Here is a 26,730-nt window from a genome sequence, read left to right on the forward strand (position 1 = left end):
GCCCCTCAGTAGCACTTACTTTGGTTGCCAAATTGTGCCAGGCTTCCCTTTGTAGATGTAAGCAGTCAAAGAGTTCAGAGTTTTTACCAGAGTAGCTGCTCATTTATCATTTCTAATGTGAACAGTATGCCTGACTGATGAAGAAATAAGAGAATGATACCACACTGCCTCTCAAAGTTTGCTGTGACACTTTGGACTACTGGCTGTATCAATGACATCATGATCACTGGTTGAAAAATAACGTTTCTAAGTCTATTAACTGCATGCACTGCACAACTGCCAAGCAATATCACAATTTTTCTCTTTTTATAGTGAATCCTGCCTCTAGCCAGTTCTTCCATATCTCTCCAGTCATCCAAATATTTTTGTTAGTAACATATAGTAATGATTACATTTTTAAAACAAGATAGATTCTTGTTTTTTCTAGTGACTACAGGATCCAGTTTTTTCCTGATGTCTATATTTGCCATCAATACTACTGCAGTGTTACTCAGTCTTTGCTTGTCTTTCCATCAATTACATCTTGACATTATCAGGGTCCTGGACTCTGTTTAGGAATAATAAGGCTTTTCTATTGATCTCTCCTAATGTCACACACTTGACCCTGCATAAAGATGCAGTGTTATTTTTGTTGACTCACTCCGAGTTCTGATCAGGTGGATCCTATTAGTTCTAGCCCAGGATAAAAAAGGATTTGACTGATTCTCTGAGACAGAGGAAACTACGGACGGGGACTGATTGGTCCTGCAGGGAAAATCCTAGAGAACAGCCAAGCTGGGGAAAAGCTTATGCTGAAGTTTATGTTTTGTTATTATTTAAGTTAACAATAAATGCAAGCCCCAAGAAGGAGATAAGTGTGCACTACGGTAAATCCAGTATTTGTCTGTTCTGCTCAGCATAGAGCAAGAACTCTACCTACTTATAGACACCTAGAGGTATGTCTCCACTTCAGAGTTAACTCAAGTGATTGGCATCCAGGTCTGTGCACCCAGGTTAGCAGCCACACTGCAAAGCCGTCACTGTAGGTATGTCTACACTACGAGATTATTCCGATTTTACATAAACTAGTTTTGTAAAACAGATTGTATAAAGTCAAGTGCACACGGCCACACTAAGCGCATTAATTTGGTGGTATGCGTCCATGTACCGAGGCTAGCGTTGATTTCTGGAGCGTTGCACTGTGGGTAGCTATCCCATAGCTATCCCATAGTTCCCGCAGTCTCCCCCGCCCATTGGAATTCTGGGTTGAGATCCCAATGCATGATGGTGCAAAAACAGTGTCGCGGGTGATTCTGGGTAAATGTCGTCACTCATTCCTTCCTCCATGAAAGCAACGGCAGACAATCGTTTCACGCCCTTTTTCCCTGGATTGCCCTGGCAGATGCCACAGCACGGCAACCATGGAGCCCGTTTTGCCTTTTGTCACTGTCACAGTATGTGTACTGGATGCCGCTGACAGAGGCGGTACTGCAGCGCTACACAGCAGCATTCATTTGCCTTTGCAAGATAGCAGAGACGGTTATCAGTCGTTCTGTACCATCTGCCATGCTATTGTAAATTGGCGATGAGATGACGGTTATCAGTCGTTCCGTACAGTCTGCTGCTGTCATGGGTGCTCCTGGTAGGCCTTCGCTGAGGTCGGCCAGGGGCGCATGGACAAAAATGGGAATGACTCCCCCGGTCATTCCCTCCTTTATGTTGTATCTAAAAATAGAGTCAGTCCTGCCTAGAATATGGGGCAAGTGTACTAGAGAATCAGTGTACCAGAGAGCACAGCTGCTCCGTGTCAGATCCCGCAGAAATGATGAGTTGCATGCCATTCTAGGGGGTGCCCCTGCAACAACTCCACCAGTTGCTTCCCTCCTCCCTCAACCCTCCTGGGCTACCGTTGCAGTGTCTCCCCCATTTGTGTGATGAAGTAATAAAGAATGCAGGAATAAGAAACACTGACTTTTTAGCGAGATAAAATGAGGAGGAGGCAGCCTCCAGCTGCTATGATAGCCCAGGTAGGACATTAAACGGTTGCGGGGGAGAGGAGCCCAGCATCCCGCTGCTATGATAGTCCAGGCAGTACAGAATCTTTTCTTTAGACATGAAGGGGGGGGCTGATGGAGCTCAACCCCCACTTGCTATGATGAAGATGGTTACCAGCCGTTCTGTACCATCTGCCAGGAATGACCGGGAGTCATTCCTATTTTTACCCAGGTGCCCCAAGCCGACCTCACCTGAGGCCAGCCAGGAGCACTCACGGGATGATGATGAGGATGGCTACCAGTCCTTCTGCACTGTACCGTCTGCCACCAGGGAAGGGAGGGGAGACGATGCTGCTGTTCAGTGCCGCAGCACCGCGTCTACCAGCAGCATGCAGTAGACATACGGTGACATTGAAAAGGGTCAAGAAACGATTTTTTCCCCCTTTTCTTTCATGGGAGGAGAGGGAGGGTAAATTGATGAGATATACCCTGAACCACCCTGGACAATGTGTTTGACCCTACAGGCATTGGGAGCTCAGCCAAGAATGCAAATGCTTTTCGGGGACTAGGAGATAGCTGGAGTCCTCAGTACCCCCTCCCTCCTTCCATGAGCGTCCACTTGATTCTCTGGCTTTCTGTTACGCTTGTCACACAGCATCGTGCTGTGGACTCTGTATCATAGCCTGGAGATTTTTTTCAAATGCTTTGGCATTTCATCTTCTGTAACAGAGCTCTGATAGAACAGATTTATCTCCCCATACAGCGATCAGATCCAGTATCTCCCGTACAGTCCATGATGGAGCTCTTTTTGGATTTGGGACTGCATGGCCACCCGTGCTGATCAGAGCTCCACGCTGGCCAAACAGGAAATGAAATTCAAAAGTTCATGGGGCTTCCCCTGTCTACGCGGCCAGTGCATCCGAGTTCAGATTGCTTTCCAGAGCGGTCACAGTGGTGCACTGTGGGATACCGCCCGGAGGCCAATACCGTCCATTTGCGGCCACACTAACCCTAATCCGACATGGCAATACCAATTTCAGCACTACTCCTCTTGTCGGGGAGGAGTACAGAAACCAGTTTAAAGAGCCCTTTATATCGATACAAAGGGCCTCGTTGTGTGGACGGTTGCAGGGTTAAATCGGTTTAATGCTGCTAAATTCGGTTTAAACGCATACTATAGATCAGGCCTGTGTTCCATACTGGTGCTTCGCTCACTTGAGGGTAGATTCCTTGTTTCTTTGTGCTGCAGTAAGGTGAGCTGCTCTATAATTCTTTCCTAATGAATCGTGGGAGAACTTGTCTGTTATTCTGGGCGCATAGTGGGGAATTGTGCAAAAACAATGGAGGACTATCAGCACTTGAGTTATTTAGCATGTGTCCTCACTACGAAGTGGGTGTCCTCACTTAAGCTTAAGCCTATACCCCCCGTCAAGCTAGCTAGCTATCTTAGATTGAAAGCACCACTAAACATGGGTCAGAGATTTTTATGTGGGGACAGGAGAAGAGTTGGGAGTGAGACCCAAGTAAGAGCCTGAGTCAACTCTGAAAGTGAAGAGATACCTGGCAGTCAATGTCCCATCCAGAACTGCATGCAGGTAAAACTTTTTCTTTAAAGATGTAGTTTAATTATTGTGTTCTCTTTTCGTGGTACCTCAACTTCCTCTCATTCAAAACCACTCATCCATGTCCACTGACGTCACTCTTCCTTGCCAAGTCTAGGAACCACTTCTCCATATTTATTGGCCTTGATATCTGTGCTGTCTTAAACACAGCTAGAATTTTGGGGTGGGCCAGCAAAATAATGTTGTGTCTACTTCCCCCTCTCCTCCGCACAACCAAAAAAAAAAAAAGGCATCAGACAGCGAGACTAACAATTGTGGCCATAGCATTTAGAGGGAGCAGAGAGCCAGGGCTGCTTAGGCACATAAGTGACTGGAGAGACAGACGTGGGAATTTTGAGTAAGGCACTATCTGCTGTTTGTATCTACTGTCTTCAGGGAAACAGGACTTCTTTGTAAACAAACAGGATTGTACCAAAGAATATATGTAACTTGTATCATCAATTTCTCTCCCTAATGGAAACAATCCTGTCGGTTTTGTCCTGATGTGGAACAGGAACATTTCTGAAATTTCAAACTGTCTTGTGGGACAGGAAAATCATTTTCCGCCCAGCTCTAGCTGAGAGCAACAGACCAGTGGAAACTAGCAGGAAAATAAAATTACATGAAAGTTTTAAACATTTTCTCCATTTTTTAATTAGAATTAGATTTGGTATTTTTATTTAGGATTACCAGCATCCCAGAGGTTATGTATTTCTCTGTTCATGTTCCCATTGTGCAGCTATTAAGTATGAAAAAAATGTAGAAAAAACCGTATTTCCTTACAGCACATCTACTAAGGCAGATTTTCCTGTTAAAGAAGAACTGCTTAGTTAAATTGCTAGCCTGCTAAATGGAAATACCACAAGCTATTAGAGGTTTGCACTTTCAATATGCAAGTGACTGGCCTATAAACAAGATTTTAACAGCTTCTCTTCTGAACAGCTCTGACTGTTTAATTAATCTTCAGCTATTAACCATTCATTTAAAATGCCACTTACGAAATCTTAATTTTGCACATTATCAACTGGTACACAAATAGCTATCTATGAGCAGTAGCGTAATGATCTCCCTCTCTCTTTCTTAGAGCTCACCAACCCTATAGTCAATTTTGGCTTCTTAATTAACCACATACATATTAGCATTTAAAATTAAATGGCTGTTTTTAAAAAAGACTTAATGTGCAGAGAAAAGTTAATACTCAGATTCTGCTGCTTGTTAAAGGTACAAAAAACAGCTTTTTCTCAAACAACCTCCTGCACAAGACAGAAATTGGGACCTTTTGCCCTCATCAGAAAAAATCAGCAATGGAAGAGAGACATGCAGGGCCATATAATACCATTCAAACTGTATGGAAGATCTCAACTTTTGCTTTTATTTATACATTTAAGAAGATGGCAACACCATCCTCCAGCACAAGTGCAGGCAGATGCTCAGACACACACATGCCTTTTGCATACGTGTCCAAGGACTGCAAAAATAAGGATGTGGGGTTAACAGTAAATAGGCAGAGTTATCACAGAATGATACCAGGCAGTATCATCACATAAGAAAAGGTAGATCTGGAGGGAAAAAAAAATCCGATATACATGAATGCTTATCACACCTGCACTAACTGAGGCTCATCAGCATCTGCTTCAGGGCAGTTCCTAGGGAGTTGTTGGATTACAGCAGGTAAGATTGTACACATCTGTCAATAAGTAAGATGATCCAGATGCAAACCTAGCACTCAGGATGTCCTTGGCTGGATTTGTGAGCAGTCCCACAAGATATTAGGTCTGCTCACCAGTGGATGGCTTACAGTAAGAATGTATGGATTATTGTAAGCTCTTCCAGGCAGTGACCATCTTAGTACCTACCACAGAGGAACGCTGGTTCTGACTATGGCTTTAGACTTTACTGCTAGATAAATAAAATAGTGAATTTTAATCTGCGGCAGATGCAGCTTCAAAGTTATTCATGTTATGTAAAGAAAAACTGTACTCATTTTCCTCAGACTAGCACTTTGAAATTTCCAAAGATAAGGAGTATAAATAAATTAAGAACTATATTTGGCAATGAATTTGGCATGCTTTAAAATGCATACTACTGGGCTGAGCAAACACATTGAGCGATTTGTTCTTCTTTAGCACCGTACCTGAGATATATCAAGTGTTTCATAAATCTTTTACATCACTATGTTTTAAAGGAAAAAGAGGAAACTGCTTTTTTAAAGTGTGAAATGGGGTTGCAGCATGCACCATGCATGTCATCTAAGGGATAGGAATGTGCAATATATCATTTTTTGACTATGGTATGATACCTGATTAAAGTATGATCACGTATATCATTGTTGCTACCATTGTTATACAATTGGAACAAATCTTGCACAAAGTATGCCATAAGGTGTCAATGGAAAAGTTATGATTTGATTACTATTGTATGTGTAAATCATTTTTGTATTGAGAGTTATGAATATTGACTATATACCCATGTTTCAAATGTGTTTGCTCCTGTGGTAACACCCACAAGGTGGCTAGTTTACATCTAGTCTAGCCAGCACATTGTGAATAGACCATTCAAGCTGATGGCCCATCAACAAACACAATGGGCCATGGAAAAGCTTATCCCCACCGGATGGGCCTTCCTGAATATGGGAATACTTCAGCCTGAATATGGGTAATGGTTGCTCCTGAGTCATCGAAGCATGCAAGGACATGTGACTTGCCCATGTGACCATGAACTTCATCTTGTGCATGTACTTTTCCACAAACTAAGACAGAGTTTTCCCTCCACATGGGAGAAATTATAGAAGGCCCTGGAAGCATCTCCATTTTGCCTCTTTCCAGCTCTGATCTCTGGATTATGGACTAACAGCAGTATTATGACCAATGGACTGAGGACCTTCTAATCTTTTGGATGTTACCAGAGACACTATAAGCCAGCAGTTTATTCCATCACTGCTGCAAACCTGATCCAAGAACTTTGCAATGATTGTATGTATTTGATTCTTTTGACCATTTTAACTCTCTCTTCTTTCTTTTTTCTTATAAACAAACCTTTGGATATTAGATACTAAACGATTGACAACAGCATGATTATTGAGTAAGATCTAAATTATATATTGACCTGGGTATGTAGATGGTCCTTTGGGATCATAAGAACCTTTTGGTTGATGAAATTAGTTTTAAATAACCACTCATCATTAAGTCTAGTTTCACTGCCCAGATACAAGGGCTGGGATACCTAAGGGTACTGCATTTGCGACTTCTTATTAGCCAGTGTGGTGAGACAAGTTTACTTTTGTTACTGGTTTGGTATATCTTATGGAAGAATAACCACCAATTTAGGGTGAGTTTGCTCTATTTCTCAGCAGTTTGTCCTAAATCTGGCATCCTCACCTGTGACCCACTGAGGCACGGTGACACCCAGGTTGTGCTATGGCAGAAGTTAGCAATATTATGAGACAGCCTAGATGAATAAGGACTGTAAAGAGATGAGACTCACTATTCCTTTCAGTAACATATGTACCACAAAATACTGCATTGTGAAATGTGTGAGACAATGTTGTGTGTGGATTTATGGATACTCACTGCTATTATGCTTTACAGTCTGTGACTAAAATTGTTTAAACTCTCCCAGGTGTATTAGGGGAGTATTGATAAACATGCTTTCTCCAGACAAAGGAAAGAGGCTAACTCCTCTGAATTTGGACATATCTGGTTAATGGGCTAGTCATTTATCTCAGAAGTTGCAGGAAGAGATAAATTGTATTATAAACATTGCCAACAGCAGAAAAGACAGCCTGGAGTCTGTACCAGTGTGATGGGGGTCTACACCCCACACTTGCCTGGAAAGGGTTAATGTAGGCTAAGAAGGTGGCCAATTAACCAGACAGGCCACAGCTGACAGGAATCAGGTGGCTTGAGTAATCCCTTGACTGACGGAGGGAGCCCAGCTGAGAAGAAATGAGCTGTGCGGGATTTATAAAGCCAGGAAATAGGTTGCTGAAGGGGGCAGTAGGGAAGTATGCTGCAGTCACTGCCTGGGAGGAGTGTTTCATAAGAACATACGAACAGCCGTACTGGGTCAGCCCAAAGGTCCATCTAGCCCAGTATCCTGTCTATCAACAGTGGCCAATGCCAGGTGCCCCAGAGGAAGTGAACCTAACAGGCAATGATCAAGTGATCTCTCTCCTGCCATCCATCTCCATCCTCTGACAAACAGAGGCTAGGGACACCATTCCTTACCTGTCCTGGCTAATAGCCATTAATGGACTTAACCTCCATGAATTTATCTAGTTCTCTTTTAAACTCTGTTATAGTTCTAGCCTTTGGAGGCTGCAGAGACATGCAGCCTACAGCTGCTCCCTGGGAGGAGGGAGTGGTGAAGCCAGCAAACCCAGAGATGGTGGAGTGCCAGACGGTAAGGAAACGGGCTCCTCACTGGCTGGCAGGGGAATCTGGGCCCACCCTGTGCTCTGGGTTCCAGCTCAAGCTGCCTCTAGACAGCAGTCAGGGTCTGTTTCCTGTTAGGGAAAGGCCTAACAGGAAACAGACCCTGACTGCTGTCTAGAGGCAGCTTGAGCTGGAACCCAGAGCACAGGGTGGGCCCAGATTCCCCTGCCAGCCAGTGAGGGAGTGGCACCGAGGCACTGAATGGGACAACGTCCTAGGCCTGCTGAAGGAAGATTTTGATATCCCAGAAGGGGAAAATATGTACAGGGACCTGGCTGGAGGGCTGAGTCATGAAAAGGCAGCAGCAGCTCATGGAGTGAGAGGGGCTGCAGACCCAGAGAGAGGGAGGCAGCATGCCCCTGCAGAAAGGAGCATCCACCTCATGAGGTATTTCCTAGAGTGACTAGGAGGAGGTGCCAGCCTAGTGGTGGGTTGAGCACCCCATTACAACCAGACAGAATGGCACCCACACCTATGGAGCTTTATGTGGGGATACATTTCAGAAGAATACATTGCAAAGTTTTATTGGACTATAAAGAAGAGTGAACTTTCTAATGGCTAAGACATTTTCTCATCAGGTAAAGGATAACTTAAGGGTTCACCTCCTGGTCACTGGTGATTTCTCCTATGGAGACAAGCCCTTCGACACTTCTGAAAATTTTATACTACATGGTTGTGAATGGACTGTGTCCTCTGAAGAGGCAACTATATGGCTTTTTGATACTGAAGTCCTTCCTTCTCTACCTTCTCACAGAAAGTTTGCACTATTAAAAGGCATAGCCCTGGATACATACAAGAGGCTGCATTACTGAAAATTAAGGGTGATTAGAAATAAACAGAAAAATGCTGATTGACAAAGAAATAAGTGTGATTTTTTTCAAGTTAATGTGTTTCTATTTTTAACTTATGTCAGTTCTTAGGATTCCCGGAGTGCACTGATCATACTAATGCTTTGGTTACATTCATGAAGAAGAAGCACTTAAATTTCTATAGCACCTCTCATCTCAAGGATCTTGGCAAAATATACACAGGATTACTTCACCTTCACTGCAATGCAGCCATCACTGAGAAGAAATGCACCAACTGTTTAACAGTGCACAGGAATGCTACATAGCAGTTTAAAACAAGAAGAAAAGAAAACTATGCAAAACTGAAATTGCAGATGGAGTTTTAGGTAGAAGGGATGTAAGTATGCATGTTGGAAGTACAAAAGGAACCTGCCCCGGATGTATGCATTTACATAGCAGGGGTTAATCAAGTTCTTCCTAATCACCTGAGTAATAATCTCAGTACATGCGTAGAGCACTGCAGCCTGCATTTTGCACTGTAGAGGGTTCCCAGGTTGGTATGGGACAACCCATGAGTGCGACACTATAGTAAAAAAATAAAATCAGACCATGATGTGTTTTTTAGGGGGGGGAAGGAAAGGCAGTTAATTGTATATCAGCTATAAGTAGCACTTATCTGGCCATAGAGATTCTCTCATTATAAATGGCCTTATAATTTTATAAAAGTCATAAAAATGATAATACATTCTTTAAAAAAAATTTGATTTCTTGATTCAACAGATGAGTTTTAATTCTCTCTGGCAATGACACATAACTGGAATTCCCAGACTAAAATGAGATCATCTACGCTCTGCTGAAACCAAAAAAGAAAGATTTTTTTTTTTTAAACTTTAGTCACTACTCAAGTCCCCACACACTATATCACCAGCTGTGATTCAGAGGGAGGGAAAAAAAAACAGTATTCTGAAGAAAAATTAACGGCAAAAAATCATGAGACACACAGAGAGAAATCTAGCAAAACATGAACTATTCCATGAACACTGATAAAAGCAAAATAACTTTTGTTTGGCTAATAAGCATCCATTATCCACCTCCCCATTGTTCTGACGCAGATGAGCTCATTTTCACACCTGACCTAAGATAGATTTGTTTGGTAATTAATGTAGTTTTTCTTTCCACAGCTCCATCTCCTCTCAGTAGCCCACACTGGCAGGATTTCCTTGCCTCCAGTTGTCAGTATTTTCAATAAAAGACGGTTACTCGCCTTTGTAACTGTTGTTCTTCGAGATGTGTTGCTCATATCCATTCCAGTTAGGTGTGCGCGCCGCACGTGCACGCTCGTCGGAAGATTTTTACCCTAGCAACTCCGGTGGGTCGGCAGGTCACCCCCTAGAGTGGCGTCGCCATGGCGCTGGATAAATACCCCTGCCGACCCGTCCGCTCCTCAGTTCCTTCTTGCTGGCTACTCCGACAGTGGGAAAGAAGGGCGGGTGTGGAATGGATATGAGCAACACATCTCGAAGAACAGTTACAAAGGTGAGTAAACGTCTTTTCTTCTTCGAGTGCTTGCTCATATCCATTCCAGTTAGGTGATTCCCAAGCCTTACCTAGGCGGTGGGGTCGGAGTGAGATGTCGCAGAGTGCAATACGGCGGAGCCGAAGGCTGCGTCATCCCTAGACTGCTGAACCAGGGCATAGTTGGAGGCGAAAGTGTGGACCGAGGACCAGGTCGCTGCATGGCAGATTTCATGAATGGGCACGTGAGCGAGGAAAGCAGCTGATGATGCTTGCGCCCTGGTGGAGTGCGCAGTCACGTGGCCCGATGGGACGTGAGCCAAATCATAACAGGCGCGGATGCATGACGTTACTCAGGAGGAAATCCACTGCGAGGAGACAGGAAGCCCTTTGATCTGCTCAGCCACCGGGACAAAGGGTTGGGGGGTTCTGCAGAATGGCTTAGTTCGGTCTATATAAAAAGCAAGCGCTCTATGAACGTCTAGGGAGTGTAGCTGCTGCTCCCTGCAAGATGAATGCAGTTTTGGGAAGAAGACAGGGAGGAAGATCTCCTAGTTAACGTGGAAGGCCGATTCCACTTTGGGGAGAAAGGCTGGATGCGGTCGCAACTGCATCTTGTCTCTGTGGAACACCGTATACGGGGGGTCCACCGTGAGGGCCCGAAGTTCCGAAACTCATCTCGCGGATGTGATGGCCACCAGGAAAGTGGTTTTCCAGTAGAGGTAGAGAAGGGAGCAGGTTGCTAACAGTTCAAACGGAGGGGACATGAGTTTGGCAAGAACCATGTTAAGGTCCCATGTTGGGGCAGGGCGGCGTACCTGAGGGTAGAGGCGCTCTAGGCCCCTAAGGATCCTAGACACCATCAGATGGGAAAACACTGAGTGGCCATCCTCTCCTGGGTGGAATGTAGAGATGGCCACCAAGTGGACCCTCAGAGATGATACTGCCAAGCCCTGTTGTTTGAGGGACCAGAGGTAATCCAAGATGTTAGATATGGATAGCTCGGCGGGAAGGAAGTTCTGCTTCATGCACCAGCACGTGAAGCGCTTCCACTTGGCCAAATATGTAGCTCTAGTGGAAGGCTTCCTGCTACCCAGGCATACCTGCTGCAACGGGGTGGAGCAACGCAGCTCAGAGTGAGTCAGCCACGTAGGAGCCACGCCGTGAGGTGGAGCGACTGAAGGTCTGGGTGACGGAGCTTGCCTTGGTCCTGGGTGATCAGGTCCAGGTGAAGAGGCAGGGGAACAGGGTCGGCTATGGACAGGTCTAGCAGCATGGTGTACCAGTGCTGTCGAGGCCACGCTGGAGCTATCATGATCAAGCAGCCTTTGTCCCTGCGTGCTTTCAGTAAGACCCTGTGGATGAGTGGAAACGGTGGAAAGGCGTAGAGCAGGTGCGTCATCCATGGCACAAGGAAGGCGTCTACCATTGAACCCGGTGAGAGGCCTTGAAAGGAGCAGATTGTCTGGCATTTCCTGTTCCAGCGGGATGCAAAGAGGTCTATCTGGCGAAACCCCCACTTCTGGAAGAGTGAAAGAGCAACGTCCGGGCGAAGCGACCATTCGTAGGAAAGGAAGGATCTGCTGAGGTGATCCGCCAGCATGTTCCGAACTCCTGGGAGAAAGGACGCGACGAGATGTATAGAATGGGCTATGCAGAAGTCCCATAGTTGTAAGGTTTCCTGGCACAGGGGGGAAGATCTCGTGCTGCCCTGTTTGTTTATATAGTGCATGGCTGTTGTGTTATCGGTGAATACTGATACACAACGGCCCTGCAAGTGCTGTCGGAACGTCTAACAAGCAAGGCGGACCGCTCTCAGCTCCCGGATGTTGATGTGGAGGTCCAGCTCGTGAGGTGACCAATGGCCTTGGGTGCGTAGGTGCCCGAGGTGAGCCCCACAACCGAGGGATGATAAGTCCGTTGTCAGGGACACCGAGGGCTGGGGCGGGTGGAACGGGAGCCCCGCACACACCATGGAGGGATCCAGCCACCACTGGAAGGAGTCTAGCACGGTCGAAGGAATGGTGACGATCATGTCCATAGGATCCCTGGCTGGACGGTATTGCAAGTTGAGCCAGGATTGGAGGAGCCGTAGGCGCAGTCTTGCGTAGTTCGTTACGAACGTGCAGGCCACCATGTGGCCCAAGAGAGCAAGGCAGGTGCGTACTGAAGTAAGCGGCGCCGCTTGCAGCCTCTGGATGATGGCCGTCAGAGCCTGGAACCGTAGCAGTGGTAGGCAGGCTTTGGCAAGAGTCGAGTCCAAGGTGGCACCAATAAACTCTATCCTCTGAGTGGGGATTAGAGTCGATTTTTCCACATTGATCATTAGACCTAGATGTAGGAAAAGGTTCTTGACAATGCGGACGTGATTGAGGACTCGCGTCTTGGAGATCCTGTGGATAAGCCAGTCGTCTAGATACGGAAAGATGTGTATCCGACTGCGGCGAAGGTGGGCGGCGACTACAGCCATACATTTGGTGAATACCCTTGGGGCTGTAGAGAGGCCGAACGGGAGGACGGCGAACTGAAAATGCTGCCGGTTGACCACGAACCGGAGGAACCTCCTGTGAGGTGGGAAGATGGCTATGTGAAAGCAGGCATCTTGCATGTCGAGGGCGGCATACCAGTCTCCAGGATCCAGGGATGGGATAATGGTACCGAGGGATACCATACAGAACTTCAACTTTACCATGTATCTGTTGAGTTCCCACAGATCGAGGCTTGGTCTGAGACCTCCCTTCGCCTTGGGGATCAGGAAGTAACGGGAATAAAACCCCTTGCCCCGTTCGTGCTCTGGTACCTCCTCTATGGCTCCTTTGGCGAGGAGCACTTGCACCTCCTGTAGGAGGAGTTGCTCGTGAGAGGGGTCCCTGAAGAGGGACGAGGGAAGAGGGTGGAAGGGGGGTGTTGAAATAAATTGCAGATAGTATCCAAGTTCCAACGTGCGTAGGACCCAACGATCAGATGTTAGCTGGGACCACGCAGGGAGGAAAAAGGAAAGCCGGTTGGAAAAGGGCGGGGACGGATCCTTTAAAGAAACTGGTACAACGCCCTCAGGCGCACCTTCAAAAGGAAGGTTTTGGCCCGGAGGGAGGCTTGGAGGAGCTTTGGTTCTGGCTTCCTTGGCTGCCTGATTGTCTCCAGCGGTCGTTTCTGCCTCGCCATCTGGCGAAGTCTTGTCTCTGCCGGGGTTGAGGGTAAGGGCAGTACTGTTGGGGTCGGAAGGACCTGCGCTGAGTTACAGGCACGTGCATCCCTAACGAACGCATAATGACCCTGTTGTCTTTTAAGCTCTGCAGACTAGGGTCAGTTTTGTCCGAGAACAGCCCTTGACCCTCGAATGGAAGGTCCTGAATCGTATGCTGGAGCGCGGGGGGAGGCCGGAGACCTGCAGCCACAAGATCCGGTGCATAGTCATGCCAGAGGCCAGAGTCCTGGCGGCTGAGTCCGCGGTGTCCAGGGAAGCCTGGAGGGAAGTTCTCACAACCTTTTTCCCCTTGTCGAGGATCGCCGAGAACTCCTGCTGTGCGTCCTGCGGAAGCAGCTCCTTAAATTTGTCCACCGCTGCCCAAGTGTTGTAGCTATAGCGGCTAAGGAGGGCTTGCTGGTTGGACACCCGGAGGTGGAGAGCTTCCGCAGAGTAAACTTTACGCCCAAGCAAGTCCATGTGCCTTGCGTCCTTCGATTTAGGGGCTGGGGCCTGCTGGCCATGGCGCTCCCTCTCGTTAACCGACTGGACGATGAGGGAGTAAGGAGGAGGATGCACATATAGATATTCATAGCCCTTTGAGGGCACCATGTACCTGCGCTCTACTCCTCGTGCAGCGGGCGGAACAGAGGCCGGAGACTGCCATATTGTAGTGGCATTGGCCTGTATGGTTTTGATAAATGGGAGAGTAGTGGGGGCATTGGATGACAATATGTCCACCACTGGATCTTGGACCTCTGGGACCTCCTCGGCTTATAAGTTCATGTTCTGTGCAACACGCCTGAGGAGGTCCTGGTTGGCTCTGAGGTCAACTGGAGGAGGGCTGGCCGACGAGGTTCCAGCCACCGCCTCGTCAGGGGAGGACGAAGATGAGAGACCTGGAACGAGCGGGTCTGAAGAGGGCTCTGCCTGAAGCATCGTGTCCATCTCCCTGGGGAGCTCGGAGTCCTGTGGCTGGGTCACCCTTTCCTCCATAGCAGGAGGGGGAGGGTGGGTAATCGTGGTCTCCAGTGCCCTGTGTTCCAAGGCCGTCGAACGCGGTGGACCTGGGGGGGGTCTTGGGCTTGATGGTACGCCCAGGGCATCCAGAATCCCCACTGCTGCGGACCATGATCCTGAGGCTGAGGCTCGCTGAACAAGGCAGCAGGCATGTCGGTGTCCAGGGCGTATATACTGTCCACGTGAGAGGACAGGGACGGCTGTTGGGACGGCCATGGAGGAGCCAAGCGAGGCTGGTATGAGTTCCTCGCTCCAGTCGTTGGAGACCTCCTCGGTGCCGGGGATCGGTATTGGGAATGGTACCGGTACCGAGACCTGCAACCAGCACGGTGCCAGGAGGTCGACCTGGATTTCGATTGTCTACGACGAGGTCGGCTGCAAGAGTCTCGGTGCCGGGAACGGTATCGAGAGTACCGACCAGGACGAGAGGTGGATCTGCGCCGCGAGTATGACCGGTGCCGCCTGGGTGAGCGGTGCTGAGACTGCGAGCGGCGTTGAGATTGGGACTGACCGCGAGACCTGGAGTGGTGTCGAGACCTGGATCGGGATTGGTGCCGGCTCATCGACTCCAGCAAAGGAGGCCTCATAGCGGCATGCTTGCCTCTAGAATGGAGAACCTGCACCGGCGGTGCCGGGGGTTGAGGCAGGGCCGATTCAGTCATTGCAATAAGGTCCCTGGCCGAGGAGAATGTCTCCGGTGTGGAGGGGACCGTCAGCTCGACCAAGGGTCTCACCGGGGAGCTCTCCTGGATCGGACTCGACGGCTCCCTTAGGACCGGAGTTGACGGTACCACAATCGTTGGTGCCGTGGCAGGGGTAGGTGCCGGGCGATCCGGGCAAGTCTGCACCGAAGGTGTGGAGGAGGTTGAAGGCCTTCGGTCAGGTCCCTGCACCAGAGAAGGCTGGTGCCGAGGTGTCTTGGCGGGGCTGGCGCGGTCCGGTGCTGGAGAAGCGCTGTCAGCGCTCGGTGCCGAGGATGGAGGGTTAAGGGCTGCCTCCATAAGGAGAGTCTTTAACCGAAAGTCCCGCTCCTTTTTAGTCCGCGGCTTAAAGGCCTTGCAAATGCGGCACTTGTCGGAGATATGCGATTCCCCAAGGCACTTTAAGCAAGAGTCGTGGGGATCGCTTGTGGGCATTGGCTTTTTACAGGCCAAGCACGGTTTAAACCCTGTTGAACCGGGCATGGGCCCGGGCACTGGGTGCGGGGAAGGGCTAGAGCCCAAACTCCGCTAAACTATGTACAACAACTAACTAACAACTTTAACTATAAAACTAATTATACTATGAACTAAGTCAACTATTCACAACAAGAGATCAGACGAATGGAGAAGCTAGGGAAGTGGAGGACAGCTAAGCCGCACTCCACTGTTCCAACGACCGACACGGGCGGTAAGAAGGAACTGAGGAGCGGATGGGTCAGCAGGGGTATATATCCAGCACCATGGCGGAGCCACTCTAGGGGGCGACCTGCCGACCCATCGGAGTTGCCAGGGTAAAAATCTTCCGATGAGCATGCACGCACACCTAACTGGAATGGATATGAGCAATCACTCGAAGAAGAACTGTTGGTTTAGATGTCACAAACCATTCTATAAATTCATATCCATTTATTCAGGTTTGGCACAACTCTAATGGTGAATACAAACAAACTTTTGTCTTTGAGAGAGAGGAAAGATAGATTCAATACTGGCAAAGGCAGCCTAACAGGAATTCCAGTTTCTCCAATATGGCCAAACAGGCTCTACAAGCCCCAGATTCAACTAAGATTTTCTTGCTAGCAGGTTGGTAATGGACCAGCCCAGGGAGACCAGGCTCACTCAGGGCTACCTCTGCCTCACCTCATCATCAAAATTTTTTTTTTTAAGTTGGGGTTTTCCTGTTCAAGTTTTGGTTTTAGTTTTCCAGTAAGTGTTGCTTGTGTGGCTCGGAATTAGAGATGAGTTCATGCTAAAATCCCAGCTCCAAACACTGCAACCAGACCTGGACTTGGATCAGAGTTTGCAGCTCAATCTTATCACAATAGCAAACAAAGTCTACATTCAGTGGTAAGACACACTCTATCCAGCCAAAACCTACATGTTCATGGGACAGACTTGTACATTCCTTTTCACTTTCACAAGAAAGCGATACATACCACAGCTTCAGTTTCAATGGGAATTGTACAAAATGTCTTGTTAAAATGGAATTCTGTAACAGAACTCTACACTCCTAATTAGGTCTGGTGCAGCTAGCAACACACCTAATAATGGGTCTAATCTACATATGTTTGAATGTGAGAAATTTCAGATTTGGATCTGGATTTCGAATCCTCTACATTTAGCACAGAGTTGACATAACTGGCTCCTATGCATGGGGAGGGGGGGGGGGGTTGATGGTATGGAAGGGGAGATGACAATTAGCTGCCTCTCCTTTGTATGGCAGCTATCCCCTTCTTGACTATCCGATCGAGAGCTTTCTCCTATACTGTATTCAGATAAATGAGAAAGAGAATTTGGCATATTCCCTGCTAAGCATTTACATTTCTGTTCATGTCACAAATTCCAGTGATCTGTATCTCAATGATCCTAAGACCAGGGCTGGCCTTACCATGAGATGAACTGAGGCAGCTGCTTCAGGTGCAAGACTGTGTGTGGGGTGTGTGGGGGGTGGGGTGGGGGGCGCACTAGGACCCAAAGTGCAGAAAATTGTGTCTGCTGCTGGTGCGTATGTATTCTCTCTGCTCTAGATGCACAGAGATGGTGGAGTGCTGTGCTGGAGGAAGGAGGGCACAAGAGACATAACAGGCAGGCAGGAGAAAAGGTGAGAGGGAATAAAGCAGCAGGAGCTGCAGGGAGAGAGGACAAGGAGCTTCTTACGTACCTCTCTAGCACCCTCAGGAGCCTGGACTGATTAACACCAGCTTCTCAGGGAGCCTCCTGTTTCCTGCTGCTTCCCTGAACCTGCTTGAGGAGACCAGGCAGTCAACTGAAGCAGTAGGAGCCAGTTCGGCCCTTAAGATGCTGATATCTTCCTTCACTCAGGCCCTGCTACCGGCCTGCTTATTTTTCTCCTTCAATTGAGTGTTGAGAGCCTACAGCTGGCACAGAACAGCAATCGTGAGTGAAAGAAGAAAACGCCCCTCTGGGGCAGCATTCAGAAAAAGAGAGAAAGCAAAGGAAGATTTTCTGTCTAAGCAGGAACGAGCTCTCCTGAGATACACAGACACAAATGTTCATGGTGACCCTTCTGGCCCCAGTGAGGATTAGGGTGACCAGATGTACTGATTTTATAGGGACAGTCCCGATTTTTGTCTCTTTTTCTTACATAGGCTCCTATTACTCCCTAACCCCAGTCCTGATTTTGCTGTCTGGTCACCCTAGTGAGAATGTGAGTGGTGAGGAGGTGCCTGATCTTCCAGTTAGTCAGAGTGCAGGTGACCTAGCAGCTACTGCAGAGTCCATATCTCCATCTCAAATGGATGTAACCATGCATATTCCTGAAGAAAAATGTAGGTCAGAGAAGAGTGTGGAGGAGGCGCAAGAAACAGCTGCTGCTGAGTTTAGTTCCTTAAGTCTAGATTATCCAGGACTGTGGATCCACTTGAGCAGTAGCCTGAGGGACTTCCTTGTACTGCATTGGTCACAGCAAGTGAAAAACTTCATGTTCCCCAAAGACAAGGAAAATAGAAGTTTCCATCCAACATATTACTGGCGTGAAATCCCCAATGGTGACAAAGTGGAAAAGCCATGGCTTATGTACTCAAAACCCCAGAATGCTGCATGCTGTTTTTGTTGCAAACTCTTCCAGCCTAATGTTCCAGCCACTTTGGGTTCTACAGGAACAAAGGACTGGAAAAATCTGGCTAGAAATCTGGCATGCCATGCGAAGGCAGCAAATCACCAGAGAGCATTCCATAGGTGGAAAGAGCTTGAGATGAGACTAAGGTTAAAGGCCACCACAGATGATCAGCATCAAGAGAAGATTGTATCAGTGACTCTTTACTGGCAAAATGTTTTGAAAAGGCTCATTGCCATTGTGAGAATGCTTGATACCCAAAACCTAGCACTGCATGGCACTTCAGATCAGCTGTATGTGCCTGTCATAAACAGATAGCTAAGGGTTAATGTCTCTTTCACCTGAAGCACCTGACCAGAGGACCAATCAGGAAACCGGATTTTTTCAACTTTGGGTGGAGGGAATTTTGTGTCTGAGGTCTTTGTTTTCTGTCTGCCTGCTTTCTCTGAGCTTTGGAGAAGTAGTTTCTACTTTCTAGTCTTCTGTTTCTAAGTGTAAGGACAAAGAGATCAGATAGTAAGTTATATGGTTTCTTTTCTTTGGTAGTTGCATGAATATAAGTGCTGGAGTGCTTTGATTTGTATTCTTTTTGAATAAGGCTGTTTATTCAATATTCTTTTAAGCAATTGACCCTGTATTTCGTCACCTTAATACAGAGAGACCATTTGTATGTATTTTTTCTTTCTTTTTTATATAAAGCTTTCTTTTAAGACCTGTTGGAGTTTTCTTTACTTCAGGGAAATTGAGTCTGTACTCACCAGGGAATTGGTGGGAGGAAGAAATCAAGGGGAGATCTGTGTGTGTGTTGAATTTGCTAGCCTGATTTTGCATTTCCTCTGGGTGAAGAGGAAAGTGCTTTTTGTTTCCAGGACTGGGAATGGAGAGGGGGAGTCACTCTGTTTGGATTCACAGAGCTTGTGTCTGTGTATCTCTCCAGGAGCACCCGGAGGGGGGAAGGGAAAAAGGATTATTTCCCTTTGTTGTGAGACTCAAGGGATTTGGGTCTTGGGGTCCCCAGGGAAGGCTTTTCAGGGGGACCAGAGTGCCCCAAAACACTCTAATTTTTTGGGTGGTGGCAGCAAGTACCAGGTCCAAGCTGGTAACTAAGCTTGGAGGTTTTCATGCTAACCCTCATATTTTGGACGCTAAGGTCCAAATCTGGGACTAAGGTTATGACAGTGCCAAACAATGGAAACTTCCCTAAAATTGTGTAGCTGATGTCTGAGTTTGATGCTGTACTCCAGGAGCATCTGAGAAGAATCACCACCCAAGAAATGTACACACACCACTAACTTGTAAAAATAATTCAAAATGAGATCATACAGTTACTGGCAACAGAAGTCAAACAGAAGATTGTGGCAGATCTGACGTCAGCAAGATATTACTCTCTTATTCTGGACTGCACACCTGACATCAGCCATACGGAACAAATGACTTTAATGGTGCGTTTTGTAACAACAACAGAACCTAGTGAAAATGTCCCTGCAATGGTGACTGTCAGAGAGCATTTTCTAGAATTTATTGACATTGATGATACTACAGGAGCTGGTATGACAAATGTGCCTCTTAAAAAGCTGGAAGATACGGGAATTGCGATAGCTGACATGAGAGGTCAGGGCTATGATAATGGTGCCAACATGAAGGGAAAGAACATAGGAGTGCAGACACGGATCCAAGAGTTAAACCCTCGAGCTTTTTTTGTCCCATGAAGTTCTCATTCATTCAACTTGGTGGTCATTGATGCAACATCAGCTTCTAATGAGGTTGCTGAATTTTTAAATGTAATTCACAGCATCTATGTATTTTTCTCTGCATAAACTCATCGATGGCAAATTTTGAAGCAACATCTGGGAGTTTCCTCTCTGACACTGAAACCACTGAGTGTCACACAATGGGAAAGTCGAGTGAAGGCAATAAAGCCTATCAAACACCAAATTGGGAAGATAGATGATGCCATAGTTGCCATTATGGAGGATAATGCTATGACAGGAACTGTTTGTGGGAGAACAGTGGCAGAGGGAAATGGAATCACTAGAAACATTCATAACTTCAAATTTCTATGTGGCTTAGTGTCGTGGCCTGACATACTGTTTGAAATAAATGTTGTAAGCAAGAGATTTCAAAGTGTTGACCTTGATATTATCTGGAGCGATGGAACAACTGGACAAAGCAATGGCATACCTACAGTCTTACGGTCAGATGAGGGATTTCAAAACATTCTGAAGAGTGCACAGAAGTTGGCAAAGGAACTTCACACTGAAGCTATTTTCCCACTCATTCAAGAATACAAGAGTAACCGAAGAAGAGGATGACATTTTTATTATGAGGCACAGGATCATCCCATAAGAGACCCCAAACAACCATTCAAAGTTGAATTCTTTAAGCAGATGCTAGATTGTGCAATACAGTCAGTTGAAGAACATTTAATACAGCTCAAGGAACAACAGTATATTTGGGATGTTATATGATATTCCAAAACTCCTCACTATACCTGAAGATCTACACCAGCAATGCAGGGCACTGGAGACAGTGTTGACATATGATGACATGCGCGATATTGATGTGAGTGATTTAGGTGAGGAACTGAAAGCCATTTCAAGATACATTTCAGCAAGATCAACTCCAAAGGCTGTTCTGGAATATATGTGCACAAATAAGATGACCACCCTCTTTCCAAATGTTTTTATTGCTCTGCGCATACTTCTAACACTCCCTGTAACAGTTGCCAGTGGAGAATGCAGCTTCTCCAAGCTGAAGTTAATAAAAACACATCTATGCTCCACAATGACATAGGAGAGACTGGTCAGCCTTGCAACCATCTCAACAGAGCATGAGCTGGCTCAGACTGTGAACCTTCAGGAAGCAGTTCAAATCTTTGCAACCAAGAAGGCATCACTTTGGTTATTCAAACAGATAAAAATGCCAGTATTTACTATGCAGACAAGAAAAGTTACATTTGCTGTTCAGGCATTTGAAAGTTAACTTAATTAAAATTTTTGAACAAGGCATTTTAAGTTGTTAGTTCTCCTTTATTGGGGTAGGTAGCAGAGCAGTACCATGAGAGGAGTAGAACAGAGAGAAGGCAGAATTGAGACCTTCTGACGTTTTGGCCCAAGAGAGGGGGGATGGGGGCCAAATGGAGGTATCATTTGAGCTCCCCGCCTCAGGTGCCAAAATATTGTGGGCCGGCCCTGGCTAAGACATATCCAAAGTATTGTATCTCTACAAACTCAAAACTCTCCATGTCTATGCTCTCACAGCCTCTCAAAACACATCCAGCACAGAATGTGGCAGCGAGGAACCATATTACAAGCCACCATACAAGATTCATTCACTAATATTTAAACTGCTCCCGCATCCCATATTCCCAATTCTTCTAATGTCCATTCACTCATCTTCTTTGCACAGTCACATACTGGCAAGAAAAATCCCATGTACATTTATTAACACCATGACACTAATGAAATCATATATGTCTTATACTCCCTAACTCCAGAAGTAACCAGCTTTAGAAACCTCACAGTGGTGGCTGTATCACTGAGTCACAGGGTTTTCTTTTTAATTCAAAAAAAAAAAACTTCACCATCTTTCTTTAATGCTATCAACCCGGAAGCTTGACAGTAAGGATTAAAAATTGCTCCTTCCTTCTCACTTGGTTATTGGAAAGGCTGTGAAAGGTAATCAGTCTTGTGAAGCTACACTTTACAGTCTGCATAAAATGCCATGATTCCCAGTTCTCTCCCCAACCTAACTGAAAGTGCATAATATCACCCAGCTGGGGAAATGTAAACTGTAAACATATGCAAAATATCACACCATCACACAAAACCCTGTTATAATGGGCACTGGCTGATCATCAGGACCAAAAGCGATCTAAAAACAGAGTTTTGCTGAAGAATAAGAACTTTTCCTGTCTAAAAGAGAAAAAAACACTTTCTCAGCAGCATAGGAATTGGATTGGAGCAGGCAGTTCATTCATTCTGTTTGTGAAATATGGATCTTTCTATAATGATTTTTATTTGACTGCTGCTTTATGTAGACCCTTCGGGGTACTGTTGGGGCAAAGGCTGTTCTTGGTTAAAATGAGGTAAATCAAGAGTAAAACCATTTTTTTCTATTCAGTAAATGCAAGTGCATGTGAAATTGAAAAATCAGGTGATCTGCAGCCATTGGGTAGTATTACCTGTCAGCAGAGGTCTGTGGATGGTGCTGCTTGTTTATCTTTGCATACAGTCCTTCCAAATGCTCCCTCTCTCCTGATACTGAAGGAATATCCCGTGGGTATCCAAAGGTTTCTGCTACAGGGGGAGACGATGGCCTGTAGACATTTGCTGCTGGATAAGCCTCTCTGAAGTGATTCACTCTGGCATAATTTGGATCCATCTCATCATCATCATCAATATCAGGTGGTGGACTTACAGGGCTCATGGAGTAATCAGCAAGCCCTCTTGCCTGCTTTTGCCGTAACTTCTGATGTTTTGCACCAATCCTAATATTAGAAAGAAACAAAGAAACAAACACCCACATTTGGATTTACTCCAGCAATGACAGCAAACCAGTAATGCATCAAGCAAAATTTTAAAAACATCTCTCAGCTGTTCTAAATGCAAACTATACGTATATTTCAAGACAGTAGAACTCCAATGCAAGCAGAAATATCTAGGTTCTATTCCTTTGGCATGCATCTTTGTAAACAAGACGTGTTATCATTCTGCACTCTGACAACAGATTATTGCAGAACAGGATGCAATTTTTCACAAGTATTCCTGATAAGTGCTGTTTGTGTATACATGCACAAACACAGTTTCAATCATACACAGATCTAATATTTTAGAAATACATCTCTACTAAAGGTTTGTGCTAAAACCACAACACAGGCTTAAATATCTATCTAACCTAATCTTCAAACTTTTCATCTAAATTAGCCAATAAAAATATTATTGCCTCTTTGGCCTCTTGACTGACACATATTCTTCTAAATAAATTAACCTGCGAAAAGTGGATTAAACTTGAAATAAATGTGAAGATGGCACAGTTGTTTGCAAAGCAGGAGCAAAAGCAATTTGCTTGAGATTTTATATATATATATATATATATATATATATATATATATATATATATATATATATATATATTCCCATAAATGGAAGACCTTACGTCTCATTATATAAGGGCTAGGGACAGAGTAAAACAGGGAAGAAATTAATAGAAACCTGACAGAGATGGATTGGTACATATAAGTGAATTAAAGACTATTACTGGCAGTGCTCCACTGTGATAAAGCCTTAAGTGGTATTACAAAACGCTTCTGCTAATCAGTGCCATTGTATAATTTGTGGGGAATAGGAATGGGAAAACATATTCAGGTAAATTTTGAACCCAAACTTCAACGATTCAATATTTACTCCTGAATCAAAAATACAATAAAAGTGCCATGAATGTGCAACTTCTGTTAAATGTTCAGTTCCTCTTTAAGATGGCATAATCAAACACAAAGAGAAGAATGACAGCAGTGTGCTGACTGTAGTATGGAGAATACCCTGGAGTAAGGGTACTGTACTTATGGAAGTGTGTGATGCAGGAAAAGATGCAAGGCAGGAGCATGTATAACACCTGTAAAAGTCTACATTTACCTCGGTCACTGTATCTGAAGTATAGCAGCATTTCCCCATACTTGATAAATACAGTGAGTCTACAGACAGAAGAAGAGATAGGAAAATACTTAATGTGGTTAAACATTGGTTATGACTGTGGCCAAAAAACATATAAACAGTGTGTGCAGGACAAATAGTCAAAGGCCTGGAGATGAGAAAAGAAGAGGTTTTGGAGAAAATCTGGAAGGTCCCTGAAAGATACATAGCCCTGGAAATAAGATGACTAAACCCCACTGAGATATTAATGCATTGCTGTACATCCAGTTGATCCATTCTTTCCAGATATGTGCAACCAACTGGAACATGTACATGCTGATTTTTATTTTGCTTCATTAGAAAACATATTTCAGTATGAAAAACCAAGATGCATCTTGTGGTGGGGAGGGACGATGCAGCAGCCATCTTTGATGGGTGTCAATGAGGTGCGCACACCAAGGTTTTGGCAGCCGGTGGGAGGGAGGGGTGGAAAAGAGGGAAGTGTGTTCAATTTTTCCTCTCCCACTTCCTCAGCCATGGAACACTCCTCTCTTCCTCCTCCCAGGTCACCCTCCCTCTTTCCGAATAAAACCTAACCTATACAGTCAGTAAAAGGTGGGTGAAAGAACAGTAGTTTTCTGTGTCCTCTCTACTGTTTTCTCCAAGTCCTCTAGCCCCCATCCAGTTACTGAATTTTCTGCAGATAAGGCTACATTTAATTTATTTAATTTCTCTTACTGTATTTCTTCTGTTTCCTTTTTATTTCTTTGGTCCTAGTAAGTTCCTCAAAGTACCTGGGCTTTCTGTTCTCATACCTTCTACGTTTTGTGTTTTCTTTTGGCTTTTTCCTATTTCTCCCCTCTACCCAATCCTGCTCTCTCTGTACCCTTCAGTCTTCTCTGCTTTTCTACCCCTCTCATTCTCTCATTACACCACACACATATTCTTTGTTTCTCATTCACATGCTGGCCCAGCCAGGTCAGTAGCCTTGTGTTGAGGGTGGAGGCTGACCAGCCTGTAGGCTCACCACTGATAGCAGTGCCAGGATCCAGAGTGAGTCTTTGATTCCACATGGATCTGTTACTATGTGAATGGGAGATTTCACTGGAGGGGTCTCATGGAGGGTATCTCACATACAACAGACCTGGTCAGTGAGGCACATGTGCTCTCAGCTAGCCTGCTGTCAATTGCATTGGCTCAGCTAGCTTATGGCTCCTGCAGATGGCCAGAGTTTGATGTGGTTTACATAAAGCGGGGGACAACTCTGTTTTTTGTAAAACAGACAGGGACACTGGGATAGATATTGAGGAAAAGAGACATTCCTTTATTCAGGGACATATGGTTACCCTGGGGTGGAGAAAAAGGCAAGCATGGATATACAACTGGAGTCTATGATGAAATTACTATAGATGAAAACAAACACTAATAAGCAGTGATTGGTTTTCCTTTCTATACTATAGCGTCAAACCTCAAAAACAGCCCCAGCACAAATAATTAGTGAGTAGATGAAAATATGCAAGTACGGGTTCCTGAATAACGATAAAAGAAAGACTACACAGCAGGAGGGACCCAGCCTGCCTGCGTCAGTGCTGCCAGAACAAACTCACCACATTTTATGTTAAGTCATTTGGAAAAAGTTCTATTCCGATCAATTCTTGCAACACAACAATCTTTCCAAGGTGAGTGCAGTATGGATCCTATTGTCAGGGAGTGCTTACAGTACTATGATGACAGGGATGGATTTCCATTTGCAATACAGCAACAGACATCAATACAGCAGGGAGTGGGTCTGTATCACTGGTTTCTGTCTTTTATCCATAAAGTGCCTTCACAAGAAATCATCTTGCAGAAAGATTAATATTTTACATGCTCCACATGGTGTTATGTTTAGAAATGGAAAGATGAAAGCGCTGTTTAACCTCCCCACCCCCAAAATAGCTTATAGCTTATTGGACCCAAAACATTTATCAGTTCTAAAATCCCTGTTTCTGAAAGTTCTGCCTTTTGCACATTAAATGCTTTTATAGCAATATAAGATTATTTCTGCTATTGTGCCAAATCCTGAGAGATGCTGAACATTTGCAAATATATCTAGGAAACTGATGACAATAGACCAGATCCTCAACTGGTCTAAAATGGCATAACTCGATTGACTTAGAGTGCGCTTATTGACATCAGCTGAGGATCTAGCCCAATACCTTTATGCTGCACATCAGGGAATTTCTACGGGTGGGATAACATACAGGTTTTCTACTAGCCTTAATAATGGGATGTTGTATCTCCTTGGATGGTCTCACGAGGAAGGGCAAAAGCAGCAGCACATAACATTCTCTAGGGGAGAAGACTTGGGGCAACTCATCGGAATTGCAATGGTGAACTGAAATGGACTCTGAACCGATACATACTATACTCCTTAGAGATTGCAGACTTGAAGGTAACAGAGTAGCACAACCAGTGGCATCATGTGCAACTTGCTTTCATGTTTGACAGTGAAAGTAATTTGTTCTGCCATCAATACTGGTACCTTCTGCACAACAAAAGCTGGAATCAGGTTAGCACAATTTTCTTTTGTTACTGTGAATAAGCCTAGCCTCTTCAAATTTTCCTTATGAATGCAGCCTACAGTCACTTTCACTGGTATGATCTGTACCTGCTCAAGAACAATTACTTCCTTTCTATATTATGCTGACCAGTCAATGCCAGTTTATGTGAATTTCTTGATGATCAATGTCTCATCTTTTCAATAGGGCTACTGTAATTATATTAATATTTCTTGTTTCTTTCTCACTCTTTCATGGAAATCTATAAC

The 26,730-nt window shown here is 45.3% G+C and overlaps 1 protein-coding gene across 1 annotated transcript in view; it reads right to left on the reverse strand.

Moving 5' to 3' along the window:
* The window catches only part of PARD3B (par-3 family cell polarity regulator beta), a 693,368-nt gene that overhangs the window by 94,232 nt on the left and 572,406 nt on the right, over positions 1–26,730 (reverse strand). Inside the window, 1 exon segment of the mRNA XM_030579423.1 lies at positions 22,475–22,780. Within this exon segment, the coding sequence (XP_030435283.1) occupies positions 22,475–22,780 (306 nt within the window).

Source organism: Gopherus evgoodei, chromosome 11 (assembly GCF_007399415.2).
Source record: "Gopherus evgoodei ecotype Sinaloan lineage chromosome 11, rGopEvg1_v1.p, whole genome shotgun sequence".
In the NCBI taxonomy this organism is placed as follows: Eukaryota; Metazoa; Chordata; order Testudines; family Testudinidae; genus Gopherus; species Gopherus evgoodei.